This window comes from Rhinichthys klamathensis, unplaced genomic scaffold (genome assembly GCF_029890125.1).
Source record: "Rhinichthys klamathensis goyatoka isolate OS25496 unplaced genomic scaffold, OSU_Roscu_1.1 h1tg000104l_1, whole genome shotgun sequence".
Lineage (NCBI taxonomy): Eukaryota > Metazoa > Chordata > Actinopteri > Cypriniformes > Leuciscidae > Rhinichthys > Rhinichthys klamathensis.
In genome coordinates this window covers 3,822,147-3,837,266 of record NW_026606643.1, presented here as the reverse complement: position 1 = coordinate 3,837,266, position 15,120 = coordinate 3,822,147, and the positions used below count along the sequence as shown (strand labels likewise).

Below are 15,120 nucleotides of genomic sequence, written 5' to 3'. Positions count from 1 at the left end.
TGAGCCATCAATCGCAGTGCAAGTGATCAAGTGACAATGTTACAAAATGTTACTTTTTCAAAAATGCTTTCTCTATTCATCAATCTTTTGGAGTATTGACTGATATAAATTCAGCTCTGCTATTACAGGAAAAAAACTATTTTTGAAATATATTAAAATAGAAAACAGTTATTTTAAGTTGTAGTATTTCATAGTATTACTGTTTTTACTGTCTCATCAAAAAATAAATCCTGCCTTGGTGAACATAAGATACTATAAGAGCATACTAGAGATAGAAAAATAAAAAATAATAATTAACTAACCCCAAACTTTTGAACGGCAGTGTATATATAATTAGAGATTTAATTTATCAGTATTCATCAGTATTTTCAATATATATTATTGGCTGACAACTGATATTGTACTAATATATTGTGCAATATATGTATAGTATATTTTGTGAATATTTCTTTAATTATTCAGGATTTTGTTTGGTTAAACATCCAGCTTAATTTGCACAGATCTGCAGCTCAGCTTTGTGCCTTTTTTTTATATACAAGCCGTCTTTTCGAGGTGATGATTTCTCTCTCAATAATGACCTCAGTATCCAAGAAACGGTCTTCTTTTGATTCCGCCTGCTCATGCTGATGATGGCCACAAAGATGAACTGATCTTTCCCAGCATGTCTCATCATTTTGTGATACTTTCATAACAAAACCTCCAAAGCGAGAGACTTTAAAGCATTACTTTTTTGGATCATTGTGTAATTTGCGATACAAACTTTAAGTAAAATGAGGACTGATGTGGCACAGCCTTAATTGAAAGTTGCAGACTGTACTTTATTCATGCTTGTGTAGCTGCAAAACTATTGGCGTTTCCACAATGTTCGTTCTTCACCATAAAAGTAGTCCATGACAGTCTTGTGTTATTGTCTTCTGGGGCCAGTTACACCAGCTGTGCGTAAGGTACAAATTTGCCAAGTTTTGAAGTAAAGGGGCACTAAGAGCTTGCGAATTTACACACTACTAAATAGTTTAATGGTGCAACACAAAAAATTAGTTAAAATGTAAATCTACGTATAAACTAAATATTTTATTCTAATGGTTAGAATAAAATTGAATTGACTGAATTACACCAATAAGCCTTTGTTTTATCTGACAGACTTTAACCCTTTAAACGCACATATACTGAAATAGTATTTTCTTGAAAAACATACTCAACAATCTGTTTTATTAACAACAAAATCATTTTTTACAGTGTATAAACGACAAATGGTGCAACCTAATAAAGTACAGAGTTAGTTACAAACTAGCACTTACAGTACTAAGCCTCTAGTGTGGACTTTGTTCCAGTTTAAGTTAAGGAAGGCTGATGCAACCCTACCTATAGGCGAGTAATAAATGACAACTTACTAAAATATAACTCTGTCACTCATTATGTCCTGTTGGACCTCCATGCTGGATCTGTTGTGTGATGATGTGTTTTGTGGCCGCGTGGTGTAGGTGCTACAGGCGATGGGTTACCCCACAGGCTTCGACACAGACCTGGACTCCATGAGTGCAGATGAGAAGTCAGACGGGGAGGGCAAGAGCGAATCGTCCACTCACTCAAGCAATAACACATCACACTCAGACAACTCCAACACGCTGGAGGTACAAGCACACAAACTGCAAACTCCACATTTACTCAAGCGTTTATTAAATGTTTTTCCTGTTCTAGTCAAGTCACATTTATTTAGAGAGTGCTTTATATACAATGCAATTGTTTCAATGCAGCTTCACAGTACTAAATAAGAAAATAACAGTATTAATGTTACCAAGTTCTTTGATTCTGAAACACGATTTCCGCTCTAAAGCAGCTCTACAGAGGACAATTGTATCATCATTCAGCTCAAGTTCAATAACATGTTCTGCATCTAGGTGCGAACTCAGGGTCCTATTTTGACGGCCAGCGGGAAGAACCCGGTCATGGAGCTCAATGAGAAACGTCGCGGGCTGAAGTACGAGCTCATCTCAGAGAGCGGAGGGAGTCACGACAAACGCTTCGTCATGGAGGTGGGCCTCAAACACACATGTGCCTGTTAATCTCTATTCGGCAATACAATACTGTTTATTCGTGATGTTTGCTAAAACGAGCATTACCACTATTATTATAATTAGTCATATTTGGAGTAAGGGTTTTGAACAAATCTCTAACCCAGGTTTTAATATTTGTTGTGTAACATGCAGATATGAGTGATGCCTCAGATTGAGAGGTGTGGCGTTACTTTATGCAATCAAATTTTTCAGTTGTTGGACTATAAAATGCACAATGAGTGTCTTAAGGAGGTACCCAAGGGGTACTTCTAGGGGTGCCAGAATCCAATAGCATTGTGGCATTGACTTTTGCACTAACAAGCATCATTCACACTTTCTTTATAAAGGCAGAGTTACACGGATCCTTTAAAAAGTCTTAATGCCGTCATGAAAATTGTGGCGTAGATCCAAGTGAAACGGCTTCTCATACAAGAACAAATGTAGGGCGGGACTTGCTTTTGTCCGTGGGGAATTGATTGGATGGTTGTGGTTTGCTATTGGTGGATCTCATGTGAGTGACAGGTTGCCCCGCCCTCACTCCAGTAAACGCATCATCAGAGAAAATATTAAATATAAGATAACATGAATTAAAATAATGATGTGCATATGTAATACTTTATAATAAATGTTCCATAAAAAATAAGAATGCTCAATTTTGATTTTATGGTGACTTTAACAAAAGTATTATAAAAAGTCTTGGTATAACAAAAGTCTTAATTATAATTTCAAGACGTCTTGCTGCAAATTTGGGGACGGAAAACAGGAATCGGAATATGGTTTAATGTGATAATTAAACTTCAAAAGGCTATAATTTAATTGTGAGTGATGTGAGTTTCAAAGTCAAAAATTGTATGCTAAGTGATTCCTTATGATCTGCTATTGATGAATTATGAAAAGGATTATGGTGTTAATATTTTAATGTTTTGTATGTGGCTATAAGAGTGCTTATCTCTCTTATCTTTAGGAATGAGCCGGGAGCAGTGACGCATAGACATTTCAAAATAAGTTACCCAGTGTATTTTAGGCTTGTTTATAATTAAAAGTCTTAAAGTATTATGCATACAGTATTTTTTCTGGATATTTTAGTATTTTATTTACGAAATAAACTTTTCTGGTTTCTTCAAAGTAAACTCTTGCAGCCTCTCTTAGGGCCGACCCGTTACAGGGAAGACTAAGAACATTATATAACACATTTAATATATGGGTTTTACTATTATCAGCCCAACAATCTTTTTATTGCCTTTCTTTGAAAACATTGTCGTCATATCAGCAAATTCCAATATCATACCTTATCATACACATCATCTCACATTTCAGTCATTGATGTATGATGTAATTTCCTGTTCGAGACCCTCCTCATCCCGTGCTCTCGTTGGCAGGTGGAAGTCGACGGGCAGAAGTTTCGCGGCGCAGGGCCCAATAAGAAGGTAGCCAAAGCCAGCGCTGCCCTCGCAGCTCTAGAGAAACTTTTCTCCGGGCCGAATGCTGCGGGAAACAAGAAGAAGAAAATAATCCCTCCGGTAGGTCCTAGATATTCTGTGATAAAAATATCCTGAATGAAACTGGGACCTGCAGACCAACTCATCGGTTTTTTCCAGAAATCTATCTGTGGCAACCTTACACATAAAACACTGTGGCATTACTGTAGATTCTCAGTGCTCATTAAAGCCTGTGTGTGTGTGTGTGTTGTAGAGTAAAGGGGCATTAGCTGCAGCTGCTGCTGTGTCTGCCGCCGCGGTCCAGGCTGCACGAGGACGAGGAAGACCCACTCTCACGCGAGGAGCTTTCGTCAGCGCTGCGGCCGCACCGGGATACGTCACGCCAGGTGTGTGTTTGATGACAGTCTTTCTATAGTGACTAAAAACCTTTTACTTCAAGTTGACTTTTTGACGCATGTAAAATTGCATGCAACAATGCATTTCTATAAAAGAAGTCCCAATTTACCCATAACCATCGTTCAAAAGTTTGGAGCACTGCATTTAATGAGAATACTTGTATTCTGCAAAGATTCTTTAAATCGATCAAAAGTGATCATAAAGACAAATTATGTTACAAAAGATTTCTATTTCAAATAAATGCTGTTCTTTTGAACTTTATATTCGTCAAAGTATCCTGAAAGAAATCACACTATCACGGTTTCCACAAAAATGTTAAAGGGGTCTTATAATGGCACATGCACTTTTACAAGTTGATTGTACTGAAATGTGTGTTGGCAGTGTCTGTACACAACCATCATATAATGATAAAAATCCATCCAGTGGTTTTGTTTTAATCTCCTTATATGTTTTCCCCTGCCTCAAATCGAGCCGTTCGTTTTTGTGACGTCAATAAAACGGACGCCCCTCCCACGATTGTTGATTGACGGGAGCGTTTCAACACAGACCCGCCCTCGCTCGTGAGCCTGCTGTCAATCATAGTCTGCGCGGCGCGGACCGGACTGGCGCGGTCATTGTTGATATGCTGGAGCACTGTCTATGAGCAGAATGGCGTCTAAGCGATTGTGGTGTTCTGTTCTTGGGTGTAATAACGAACACAGTCATTTTAATGTTCCTGAATCCGAACCGCTGAAGACGCAGTGGCTGAGTTTTGTTTTCGAAGGGAATATTCCCCACGAGCAACGTCAATGCGTTCATGTTTGCGCGAATCATTTCACAGCAGACTACTTTATAAACGAGGGTCAGTATAAAGCTGGATTTGCTAAGAAGCTTTGCTAAAAAGGATCGGTACCAGATATTCGTGTTCCTGCTGAACCTCCAGAAGAACGGAAGTGAGTGAAACGTTTTATTAAACTGTATATTAATATATTAATCTTTGCAAATCGCTAGCTGCACGCTTCACAATGAATGCGTCTAAGGTTTACACTCACTCAGGGTACATTACGGCATGTTTTCTATGTATGATGTTCTCAATATAATTCATAATCCCACGTTTATACTGAACAACGCGTTATGGTTATTGTGTTACAAACGGTGTACGCACAGAACAGAGGGGCGGAGTGAGCGCAGCTCATTATCATTTAAAGTCATATGCACTGAAACGGCGTGCTGAAAACAGAGCTGTTTTTGACCAGGTAAAATAAGTGTTTTCTTACAATACTAATGAGAATTTTTAATTAAAGTATATTACAAACTTTTAATTTAGACCCTAAAGAATCATATTAGCTTGTACAAAAATGGCATTATATGACCCCTTTAAGTAGCACAATGTTTCCAATATTGATAATAAGAAATTGAGCACCAAATGAGCATTTTAAGTTGTAAAAAATATTTCACAGTGTTACTGTGTATTTCTTTTTTAAATTTATCAATTCAGTGCAGCCTTGGTGAGTGTAAGAGACGAAATGCATTTTTACAGACCCCAAACTTTTGAACAGTAAATGGCTGAAACTAATTTTTGTACTATTTTGGTTAATACACTGAAAACTAAAATCAATTGTTTTAAATGCTATTGACTAGGGATGCGCCCCGAAGCCTAAATCTGAATTCGGAAAGGCACGGAAAATGAGTAACGCATTCTACGGAGCCCCAAAAGGGACATGGTTAGGCTTGCTGCTGTAGTTAAATTACAGTCCATCAGATTTCACTGATCACGTGAAGAGGGTAAGGAGAATGACTGACAGGACGATGGCGGGAGATTTGATGGGCAACAGATCCTGAGTGATATTGACAAATATCTTGTATTGTATAATGTGCGGTCAGTGCCACTGCTCCCTATACACAGAGTACACGTGATCGTGAAAGTTAAAAGCAAGCGCTCGTTCAAAAGCCATTTCAATACCCTGCATATTGATAGTTATTATGCCCGCAAATTATTTACAATATAATTACACAACTACACTCACCGGCCACTTTATTAGGTACCCCATGCTAGTAACGGGTTGGACCCCCTTTTGCCTTCAGAACTGCCTCAATTCTTCGTGGCATAGATTCAACAAGGTGCTGGAAGCATTCCTCAGGGAGTTTGGTCCATATTGACATGATGGCATCACACAGTTGCCGCAGATTTGTCGGCTGCACATCCATGATGCGAATCTCCCGTTCCACCACATCCCAAAGATGCTCTATTGGGTTGAGATCTGGTGACTGTGGAGGCCATTTTAGTACAGTGAACTCATTGTCATGTTCAAGAAACCAATTTGAAATGATTAGAGCTTTGTGACATGGTGGAAGTAGCCATCAGAGGATGGGTACATGGTGGCCATAAAGGGATGGACATGGTCAGAAACAATGCTCAGGTAGGCAGTGGCATTTAAACGATGCCCAATTGGCACTAAGGGGCCTAAAGTGTGCCAGGAAAACGTCCCCCACACCATTACACCACCACCACCAGCCTGCACAGTGGTAACAAGGCATGATGGTTCCATGTTCTCATTCTGTTTACGCCAAATTCTGACTCTAACATCTGAATGTCTCAACAGAAATCGAGACTCATCAGACCAGGCAACATTTTTCCAGTCTTCAACTGTCCAATTTTGGTGAGCTCTTGCAAATTGTAGCCTCTTTTTCCTATTTGTAGTGGAGATGAGTGGTACCCGGTGGAGTCTTCTGCTGTTGTAGCCCATCCGCCTCAAGGTTGTGCGTGTTGTGGCTTCACAAATGCTTTGCTGCATACCTCGGTTGTAACGAGTGGTTATTTCAGTCACTGTTGCCCTTCTATCAGCTCGAACCAGTCTGGCCATTCTCCTCTGACCTCTGGCATCAACAAGGCATTTCCGCCCACAGAACTGCCGCTCACTGGATGTTTTTTCTTTTTCGGACCATTCTCTGTAAACCCTAGAGATGGTTGTGCGTGAAAATCCCAGTAGATCAGCAGTTTCTGAAATACTCAGACCAGCCCTTCTGGCACCAACAATCATGCCACGTTCAAAGTCACTCAAATCAACTTTCTTCCCCATACTGATGCTCGGTTTGAACTGCAGGAGATTGTCTTGACCATGTCTACATGCCTAAATGCACTGAGTTGCCGCCATGTGATTGGCTGCTTAGAAATTAAGTGTTAACGAGCAGTTGGACAGGTGTACCTAATAAAGTGGCCGGTGAGTGTATATAATTGCAATAGAACGCGAAATGTCCTCCCATCTCGTATTTTTTTCCATCTCCATGTCCCTTTAGAGGCTCCATTGCATCATTTCATTTCCAAACATAGTATTCTGCTTCAGGTACATCCCTACGATTGACCGATACTATCAAAAATCTTTAATTTCGCTGATATGGAACTGATATATTGTGCGTCTCTAATCTCCAAACAATATACAGAAGTCTAAATTTATTTATTTTTATATTTCCTTCACTTATCTGAACATTTTTAGGGAATGATGTAAAATGTTTTCAAATATATTCAATAGCTTTAATTAATAGCTTCAAATGCTTTAAAAATTATCTGGTCAATAAGCTTTCATTTTGATGAGAACACCAACTCTTGTTGTTTTTAACATGGTATTTTGTCACAACATTGTTTGCATCCATATTTGCTTGTTTATGAGTACATGTATTTACATATAATCAATTTTATAGTTTATATAATAGTATTCAGACAGGCTCTTTCACATGACTCATGTCAGTAAGATTGTGAAGGAGTCTTAACACTTACCTCCCAGTCCGTCATGAATACCGTGTTCTCACAGGCTTTGGAGCCCCATACGGGTACAGCGCTGCGGCCGCCACTCCTGCATACGGTACGTACCCCTTCCTTCCCATCCTCCCTTCCTCCAGTCAGGGTCTAGGGTCCAAATCTGCCCCCACTTACTCCCCCGTTCAGTTCTCCAATTGGGCTTTCAAACCCCCGAAATCACGTCCACAAAGAATCCCGTAGAGAAACGACTCCCTGGACGATGGAACTGAACCATAACCTTTTGGTTCTTAATTGTGGTTGGAGCAAGACTTGCTGCACCTGGCCTGAGTGTGACTTTGCTCGTCTAGTCTGCCTGCTCGACGCTTGGCCCGTTTCTCCTGACTCTGGGCGGCACTCGAAGCGTCAGCTAGTGCTACTGTCTACAGCACACAGTTACACCATTCAAAGCAGCCGCTGGGCATGATGGCCTGAGAGGAGAGATCACAGTTTGAAGACTACGGTAGTACTGCGACTAGCTAGCGAATAAGGGGCGGTTCACCTAAATATTAAAATTCTGTCATCATCTATTCATCCTCATATCATTTCCAAACCTGTATTTCCTCACACAATCCCTTCACACAATTAAAGTCAGCGGGTTCCAAAAAAACAACATTGGACTCCATTGACCTTCATTGTAGGGGCAAAAAAATGTTTGGGGAAAAAAGACTTGAAAAACATAAGGGTGAGTAAATGATGACAGTTTTATTTTTGGGGGAACTATCCCTTTAAGACACGATTAAATAACAGTTTAACAGTTCAACCCTGCGCCATCTAAAAGCATGTTCGCACCAAGAATGATTTAACATGTACTATATTAGCGTCCGCTTTAAATGCTTGAGCTCTATGGGTCGGGTGGATTCTGATTGGCTGACAGTGGGGGGAAAATCATTCTCAAAGTGATTCCAACAAAATTGTTATAGTTGTGGACTTCACTGTTTTCATGGAATTAGTACAATTATTAAAACTTTATAATTATAGTTAACATTATAGTTATCATCCTAGGTGTGAACAGCCCTTTGCTATGTGCTTGAATCGCTTTATTAGTAGCAAAATCCCTTATTTAATTTCTGTACAGGTCAGGGGGCATGTTTATAATATTAAAAGAGATATTTCACCCCAAAATTAAAATTCGTATCATTTACTCACCATGCCATCCTCCATCTCTGAGTCCATATAATGAAAGCCGCAGTCTATAATCCATATGACCCCAGTGAAAGAATCAATGTGTACATTTTCTGTAAATCATTGCGTCTGGTATGAGCGTTCATGAGAGGGACTTTAATGCGTTTTGAAGTTCACGTGAGAAGTAACGTGGAAGCACAGGGGACCGCATTTTCTCGTGTGAACTTTACAAAGCATGTGTGTCACATTGTCTCTCTCATGAACGCTCGTATGACAGTAGACCGGAATAAAAAAATTACATTTATTATGTTATATTTTTTACACACACCAATCATTTGGCTTCAGAAGTCATCGGTTCATCCACTGGGGCTGTATGGATTACGGTCACGATTGCTGTGTGTGGCTTTTCACGCGTTATATGGACTCTGTGTTTATCTGAAGATGGCTTGAGGGTGAGTAAATGGTGAGAGAATACATTGTTGAGTGAACTATCTCTTTAAATTGATCACTTAATTCTTTTAATAATTAAATCAACTCTCTAAATTGGCATCCCCAGTTAATATGCTAGTAAACACAGTATAATCTTCAAACTTTCCCACATCCTGGGTCATGTACATACTAGACTAGAGAAAGCTCTGAGTGATGAGAAAAGTGCAGCGGCCTCTTGGGATACTTAAGTGTTCATCAGATGTACACTTCGAAATCTCAGCAGTGTTTCAGCCTCTGTTTTTATAGAGCGATTTCGGACATACTGTTCTGCTATACAGTAGAGAAGGCACATTCAGAACAGCGTTCATTTCTATTATGCATGTAGTATATTTATTAATGTTTTAAATTTGCTTTTATTTTTAATTTCTTTAAAGTTTAGTCATTTTGTTATGTGCTTTTGTAATTTTTATTAATTTAAAAAATATTTCTATTCAGCTTTATATTTGTTTCAGTTTTAGTAGTATTTTTTTTTTAAAGAAAATAAAAAAAAACATTTCTAAAAATTATTAAATAAGTTTAAGTTAAGTTTTTCATTGAATATTTATATATTTTTTATTTTAGCTTTATTTCTATTAAGAAAAACGTATTAAAAAAACTATTAAAAAAATGGCTTTAATGGTTTTAGTTTCAGTTAATAATTTGACTGACCTCGAATAACTGCCGTTTTATGTTTAATATTCGTCACGCGCCATTGGTCATAACCGTCTGAAATTGCTGCTGAGTTTTGACACAGTTTTTCATAGTTTATTCCGTTATACTCCGCGCAAACACACCGCTCAGGGACGCCCATTCGCTCCGCAACTTCTAAACACAAATAGAGGAATGTGCACACAGTAAACAGATTTGTGCGCGCCTCTCCGGTCAGGCCCAGGTGAAGATGCTTTGAATGAGCCTTATGTGCAGGGGGGACTAGGTGAGGTGGGCTCAGTGGGAACGAGGCTTTGTGTGTTCATTCCTCGCAGGATGAGGGGGGTGGGTATGGGGTTGCTCCTAGCGGCCTGGTCTCTGCCTGCCACATAAAGACTGTTCCTTTAGGTGGAAGGTGAAACCTGGTATTGTGCTGTAAGAGAACAGTGCGCCCCTCTCTTTGACGTCTCTCCGGTTTGGTGCCTGAGAGCTGTGTGCATGCAGTAATTCTCACCAGTCATCTTACGCTGTCCAACCCTCTTCCTCCTGTTGCTGCTTTGGGATTTCTAAATGGGAACGACTGTGAGACTACGACTACAGTTCACATATTCACACACACACACACACACACGGCACAGAATGAACACTCCACATAAGAGCGCCAGCCAGCAAATCACTCCTGTAACCCTCCATGTGCCCCGACCCACAATTCAAATATATGGTTCAGACACCACTTTTAACTTATTACTTTCAATTAGATAGTTCTGTCTAGCTGGTAAAACTAGGGCTGGGTGATATATTGAATATTTATGAATATCACAATGGCTATGCTAGTATCACTAATCTGCTTATATGCACTGAATGTCGCAACTTAATGCAATGGTGATAAAGAGAGATATTTTTATTAGTGTCTCGGATTTAAACCTTTCGGGAAAGAAAAGTTCAACTCGTCTCCGGAAAACAGTTCTTTTGATAAATGATTAAAAACAAGTATTATTCCACTACAATTTTACTGTATTTTATTGTTTGATTTATACATTGTGAATACAATTTTTAAAATTCATTTTAGTGTGTTAATTTCATAAAAACTGTGGAAAACATACCTTGATTATTTTTTTTATTAGATTTATACACTGAATAAAAAAAATATATATACTTTTTTAGGTTTGTGAAAAGCTGAAAAACTCAACTTGATTATTTGTAACTAAAATGTCACTGTATATTATTGTTTGTTAGATTTATACATAGTAAATAAAGCAAAATTGAAAAGATAATTATTCCTTTAATTTAGTGTTAATTTTGTGGAAAACATACCATGATTTTTTAACTCTAATTTCACTGTATTTTATTGTTTGATTTATGCAATGCCGAAATTGGTGATGAATTGGTTAAAATCTTGGAGACTTTCCGAGCAAACACATAAAGGCTGGAAAATATTGAAAGTTTTCCCCTTTTCAATGTACAGAATATCAGCGACAAGTTGTTGAAATATCAACCAATCGAATGAAAGATCTGGAGCTGTTAGATTTGATTTTATCTACAGTATATCGCCCAGCCCTACTCAAGAGCCATGTTTCATAAGATGACTGAATATACCATGTGGTTCAGTAGGTCAACTGTGTGTGTATATCATATCACATGACATTATCTGAATGAATGCTTGATTTCTGCCCTCTCTCTTCACCTGACCTCACTCTTCTCCTCCTCTCTCTTGGGTTCACATCCCCATGCTAGAATGAGACTGAATTGGCTCTAGCTTTATTTAAAACCAAACACCCTCAGGTCTTTTATTTTGTCCTGGACTTATGTGGAGTGCTCTTTTCATTTTCTCTCTAGGTTTGCCCAAGAGAATGCTTCTGTTGCCCGTCATGAAAGTGCCCGCCTACCCCGTCCCCCACTACTCTTTCTTTTAGCTCAGGAGCCTACCTTACACACACACACACACACCGCGTAAATGTACGTGAGGAGGGAAGGTCAGAGAGCACATCCTATCACACGCAGGGACAGCTATGAGGGTAAATTTGTAAAGAGCTTTTTTTTTGATCATTATCACATTTGTCTTCTGGTTTTAAACAAATACAGGTTTTATGTTCTTCAGAAAGAAAACTTGAAGGATTTGTACTGTGAATTGTTACCTCATTCTTGGACATTTTAAACGATATCAGCCTCTTTTGTTATCATGGTTTTTCTTGTAGAGTGGGAATAGGCTGTCATGACAGGCTTACTCTGTGTACGGATATCAGGAGCTGTGCTTAAGATGTATAGATCTAATTCAAACTACTGCTTACAAATAAACCTTTATCTTCATCAACTGCCAAGCACTGACTGTTGTGTATTTCAGACCTCTTTAGTTACTCGTGTAGCAGTTATATATTCCTCTACAGCAGTTTAAGCCGCTCTGAATGAACATTTGGTGTAGCTTTCAGATACTTAAAGAAGTTTTAAGGCATGTTCCAGGTTCAGTGTGACCTGTGCTCTATGGACAGCATCTTCACCTTCTGTTGATGACCACAGAAAATAGGTTTGATTTGTCCCTCAGTTTGTAAGTGAAAATTGCTGTAATGCACTTTCTGTGAAAGTCTATTCTAAAGGTTTTTTTTTTTTTTTTTGTGGTGTTTTTTTTTTTGTGTGTGTGTGTTTTTTTTTTGTGTGTGGTGTTTTGTGTTTAGTTTTTTTGTTTTGTTTTGTGTGGTGTTTTTTGTTTTGTTGTGTTTTTTTTTTTTTTTTTTTTTTTTTTTTTTTTGTGGTGTTTTTTTTTTTTTTTTTTTTTTTTTTTTTTTTTTGTGTGGTGTTTTGTTTTTTGTTTTGTGTTTTGTTGTTTTTTTGTTTTGTGTGGTGTTTTGTTTTTTGTTTTGTTTTGGATTTGTTTGTTTTTTGTCTTGTTTTAGTTTTTTCGTTTGGTTTTGTTGGACTAAATCGAAGTCTATGTAAGTCTATTATGAAATTGTTTTGTTTTTGTTTTTTCATTTGGTTTGTTTTTGTTAGACTAAATCAAAGCATTGACTGTGTTAACGTATAATATAAAATATAAAAATTCCAGTGCAATAGACTTCCATCAAGTACATTGTGCACACGATTTGTTTTTACAAACTGAGGGACGAGTCCGTTCTCTTCTGTAACATTACTTGTTATTTCATTCTAGCAGCTTGAGTTTCCAGACAGAGCTTGTTTTAAAACGTTGGACGTTTAAGAATATCAGCCTGCAGTTTAGGGGCTTTTTTGGGCAGTTAACACATGTCGAGATGGCCTTTGAACCCTTTCATGCCGACCTGACCCCTTTTGCTGTCCCAATGAATGAATGGTGACCCCGTCTTGAGCTAGTTATGAAGCTGATTATTCCATTCATAGTCATTAAACATTACGTTGCCGTCTCATCACAGAAGGTTTGGTTGATCAGGCTCTAGATGTCGACTGAACGGTTAGTAGTATTGAACCATACAAAGACACACAGTACACACACACAGCTCAAACACGGCCCCTCACATGGACACACACCGGAGCCTCCAGTCACAGCCTTACAGCGGAGAATCGAAAGCAGCAACAAGGGATCCATGGAGACATGCTACTGAAATGTCTTTTTGTCCTTTTTTGTTTTGACTTCTTGGTGAGTGTCTTATTGTGTGTGAGATGTTATTTCATACTCCTCCAAAGGCCAGCACAAGCAAATTCACATTGAGGTTCACGTGCGCTCACTTTGCTCGGGGGGTCTTTCCTAACCACTGCTATTTTAGTATCATTGAGATAGTGTTTATGAATATTTTGAATGCTTTGTTTTTTTCATGTTTATTTAGTTTGTTTTTGCCATTTCTATTTGATTTCAAAATAAAACGTTTTTTTTTTTTTTATATTGAAGTTTATTCATGAACTTTTTACAAAAATGTTTTCAGTTTTCTGTAATAACCCTGTTCCTGACCCTTTGAGCTACAGACGATACCGCACACCTGTAATATAACATTGGCTTCTGTACATTGAGAGCAAAGACACTAGTCCCTGTTTCTACTAACGTTCTGGATTTAACGTTCATGAAACATTGACTCCATTGGTTCTCGTTGGATCATCTGGATAAATACTTGTGCTGGCTTATGGCTGGGTCATGATCATCACTTACCAAAGAGGAACTCCATCTCCATGGTTAAACGAGTGGTCACTATATTCCCATTCATTGTAAACGGATCCCTCCCATTCGTCATGGTCATCCTCAAGTGTCCACTCAGAACCAATGGCCCGTCCTCTTTGGTAGTGATAGCAGTCATTGTACTATACTCTCTCCAAAATCACAACAGATCTGATTTGTCAGAGTTATGTACTAACTACATCTGTATGGAAACCTCAGAGGTGCCACATACGTTTCACATTTCCTCTGCCTCCTATCAAAGGAATGAGCTCCAAGTTTTTTTCCGTTTTGTCGGAAAGTTAACCGTGCAGCTTAAGTTGTTGATGTCTTTTTTATTAACCTGAGACGCTCCCAGTGCAATGAAAACCCCACGTACAGCCCGAAAGAGCAGAGACCCTAGTATCCACCCCTGTGGCACACCCTAACCCCATTTCCCTCCTGCCATCAGAATGTATTTTTATATATATATATACCGCTGCCTCCTGCCGTGCCGCATCATTAATCGCAGCTCTCTCTGCTCTTGTCCTCACTGTAGGTGGTCTTTTCATTGACAATCCCTTTTACCAGCCGCGGACCATCGCTCCTTTTTTTATTCACTTGGGTCCTCAAGATCTCTTCTCTGACTTCTAGAACCATCAGGTTGTGTGGCTCTAAACTGTCGTACCACTCCAGGCATGACCAGGCTGTCTCCGCCGCACAGAGACGGCCCAAACTTCATTCACAAACCCATCCAAACCCAATCTAAGGATCCAAAAATGCACCACTCTTACAAAAGCAATACTCTATTTGACTTGCTCGTCCCGAAAACCGGTTCCTCCTTATATAGCAATACACTTGAACTCTTTTGGGCTTTAAGCTTACTTGAGACGTGAATGTTCGGTTGAGTCTTACTCAAACTCGGCATTGCAATATAGTCCTTTTCATTGTATATTCACCACATGTGTATGTGTGGCTATATTATAAATACATGCATATATATGTATGGTCTATGGCACTATAAATATATATGTGTAGATATACCGATGTACTTATGTATATTTATATGCAGTATATATATATATTTATCTATATATATATATATATATATATATATATATACACATA

General features: G+C 38.6%; 1 protein-coding gene across 5 annotated transcripts in view; it reads left to right on the top strand.

Moving 5' to 3' along the window:
- strbp (spermatid perinuclear RNA binding protein) overlaps positions 1-14,822 on the top strand; it is a 101,234-nt gene extending 86,412 nt beyond the window's left edge. For 3 of the 5 annotated variants that reach the window (XM_056253394.1, XM_056253392.1, XM_056253393.1), the window contains exons 14-19: positions 1,482-1,631; positions 1,899-2,033; positions 3,434-3,574; positions 3,747-3,879; positions 7,678-7,728; positions 14,552-14,822. In XM_056253394.1, the coding sequence (XP_056109369.1) occupies positions 1,482-1,631; positions 1,899-2,033; positions 3,434-3,574; positions 3,747-3,879; positions 7,678-7,728; positions 14,552-14,646 (705 nt within the window). In that variant the 3' untranslated portion in view covers positions 14,647-14,822. Of the gene's footprint in view, positions 1-1,481; positions 1,632-1,898; positions 2,034-3,433; positions 3,575-3,746; positions 3,880-7,677; positions 7,729-11,738; positions 12,221-14,551 lie in introns of those variants that run through there. The other 2 variants (XM_056253396.1, XM_056253395.1) reach the window with 1 other exon arrangement.
- Positions 14,823-15,120: the final 298 nt, after the last annotated feature.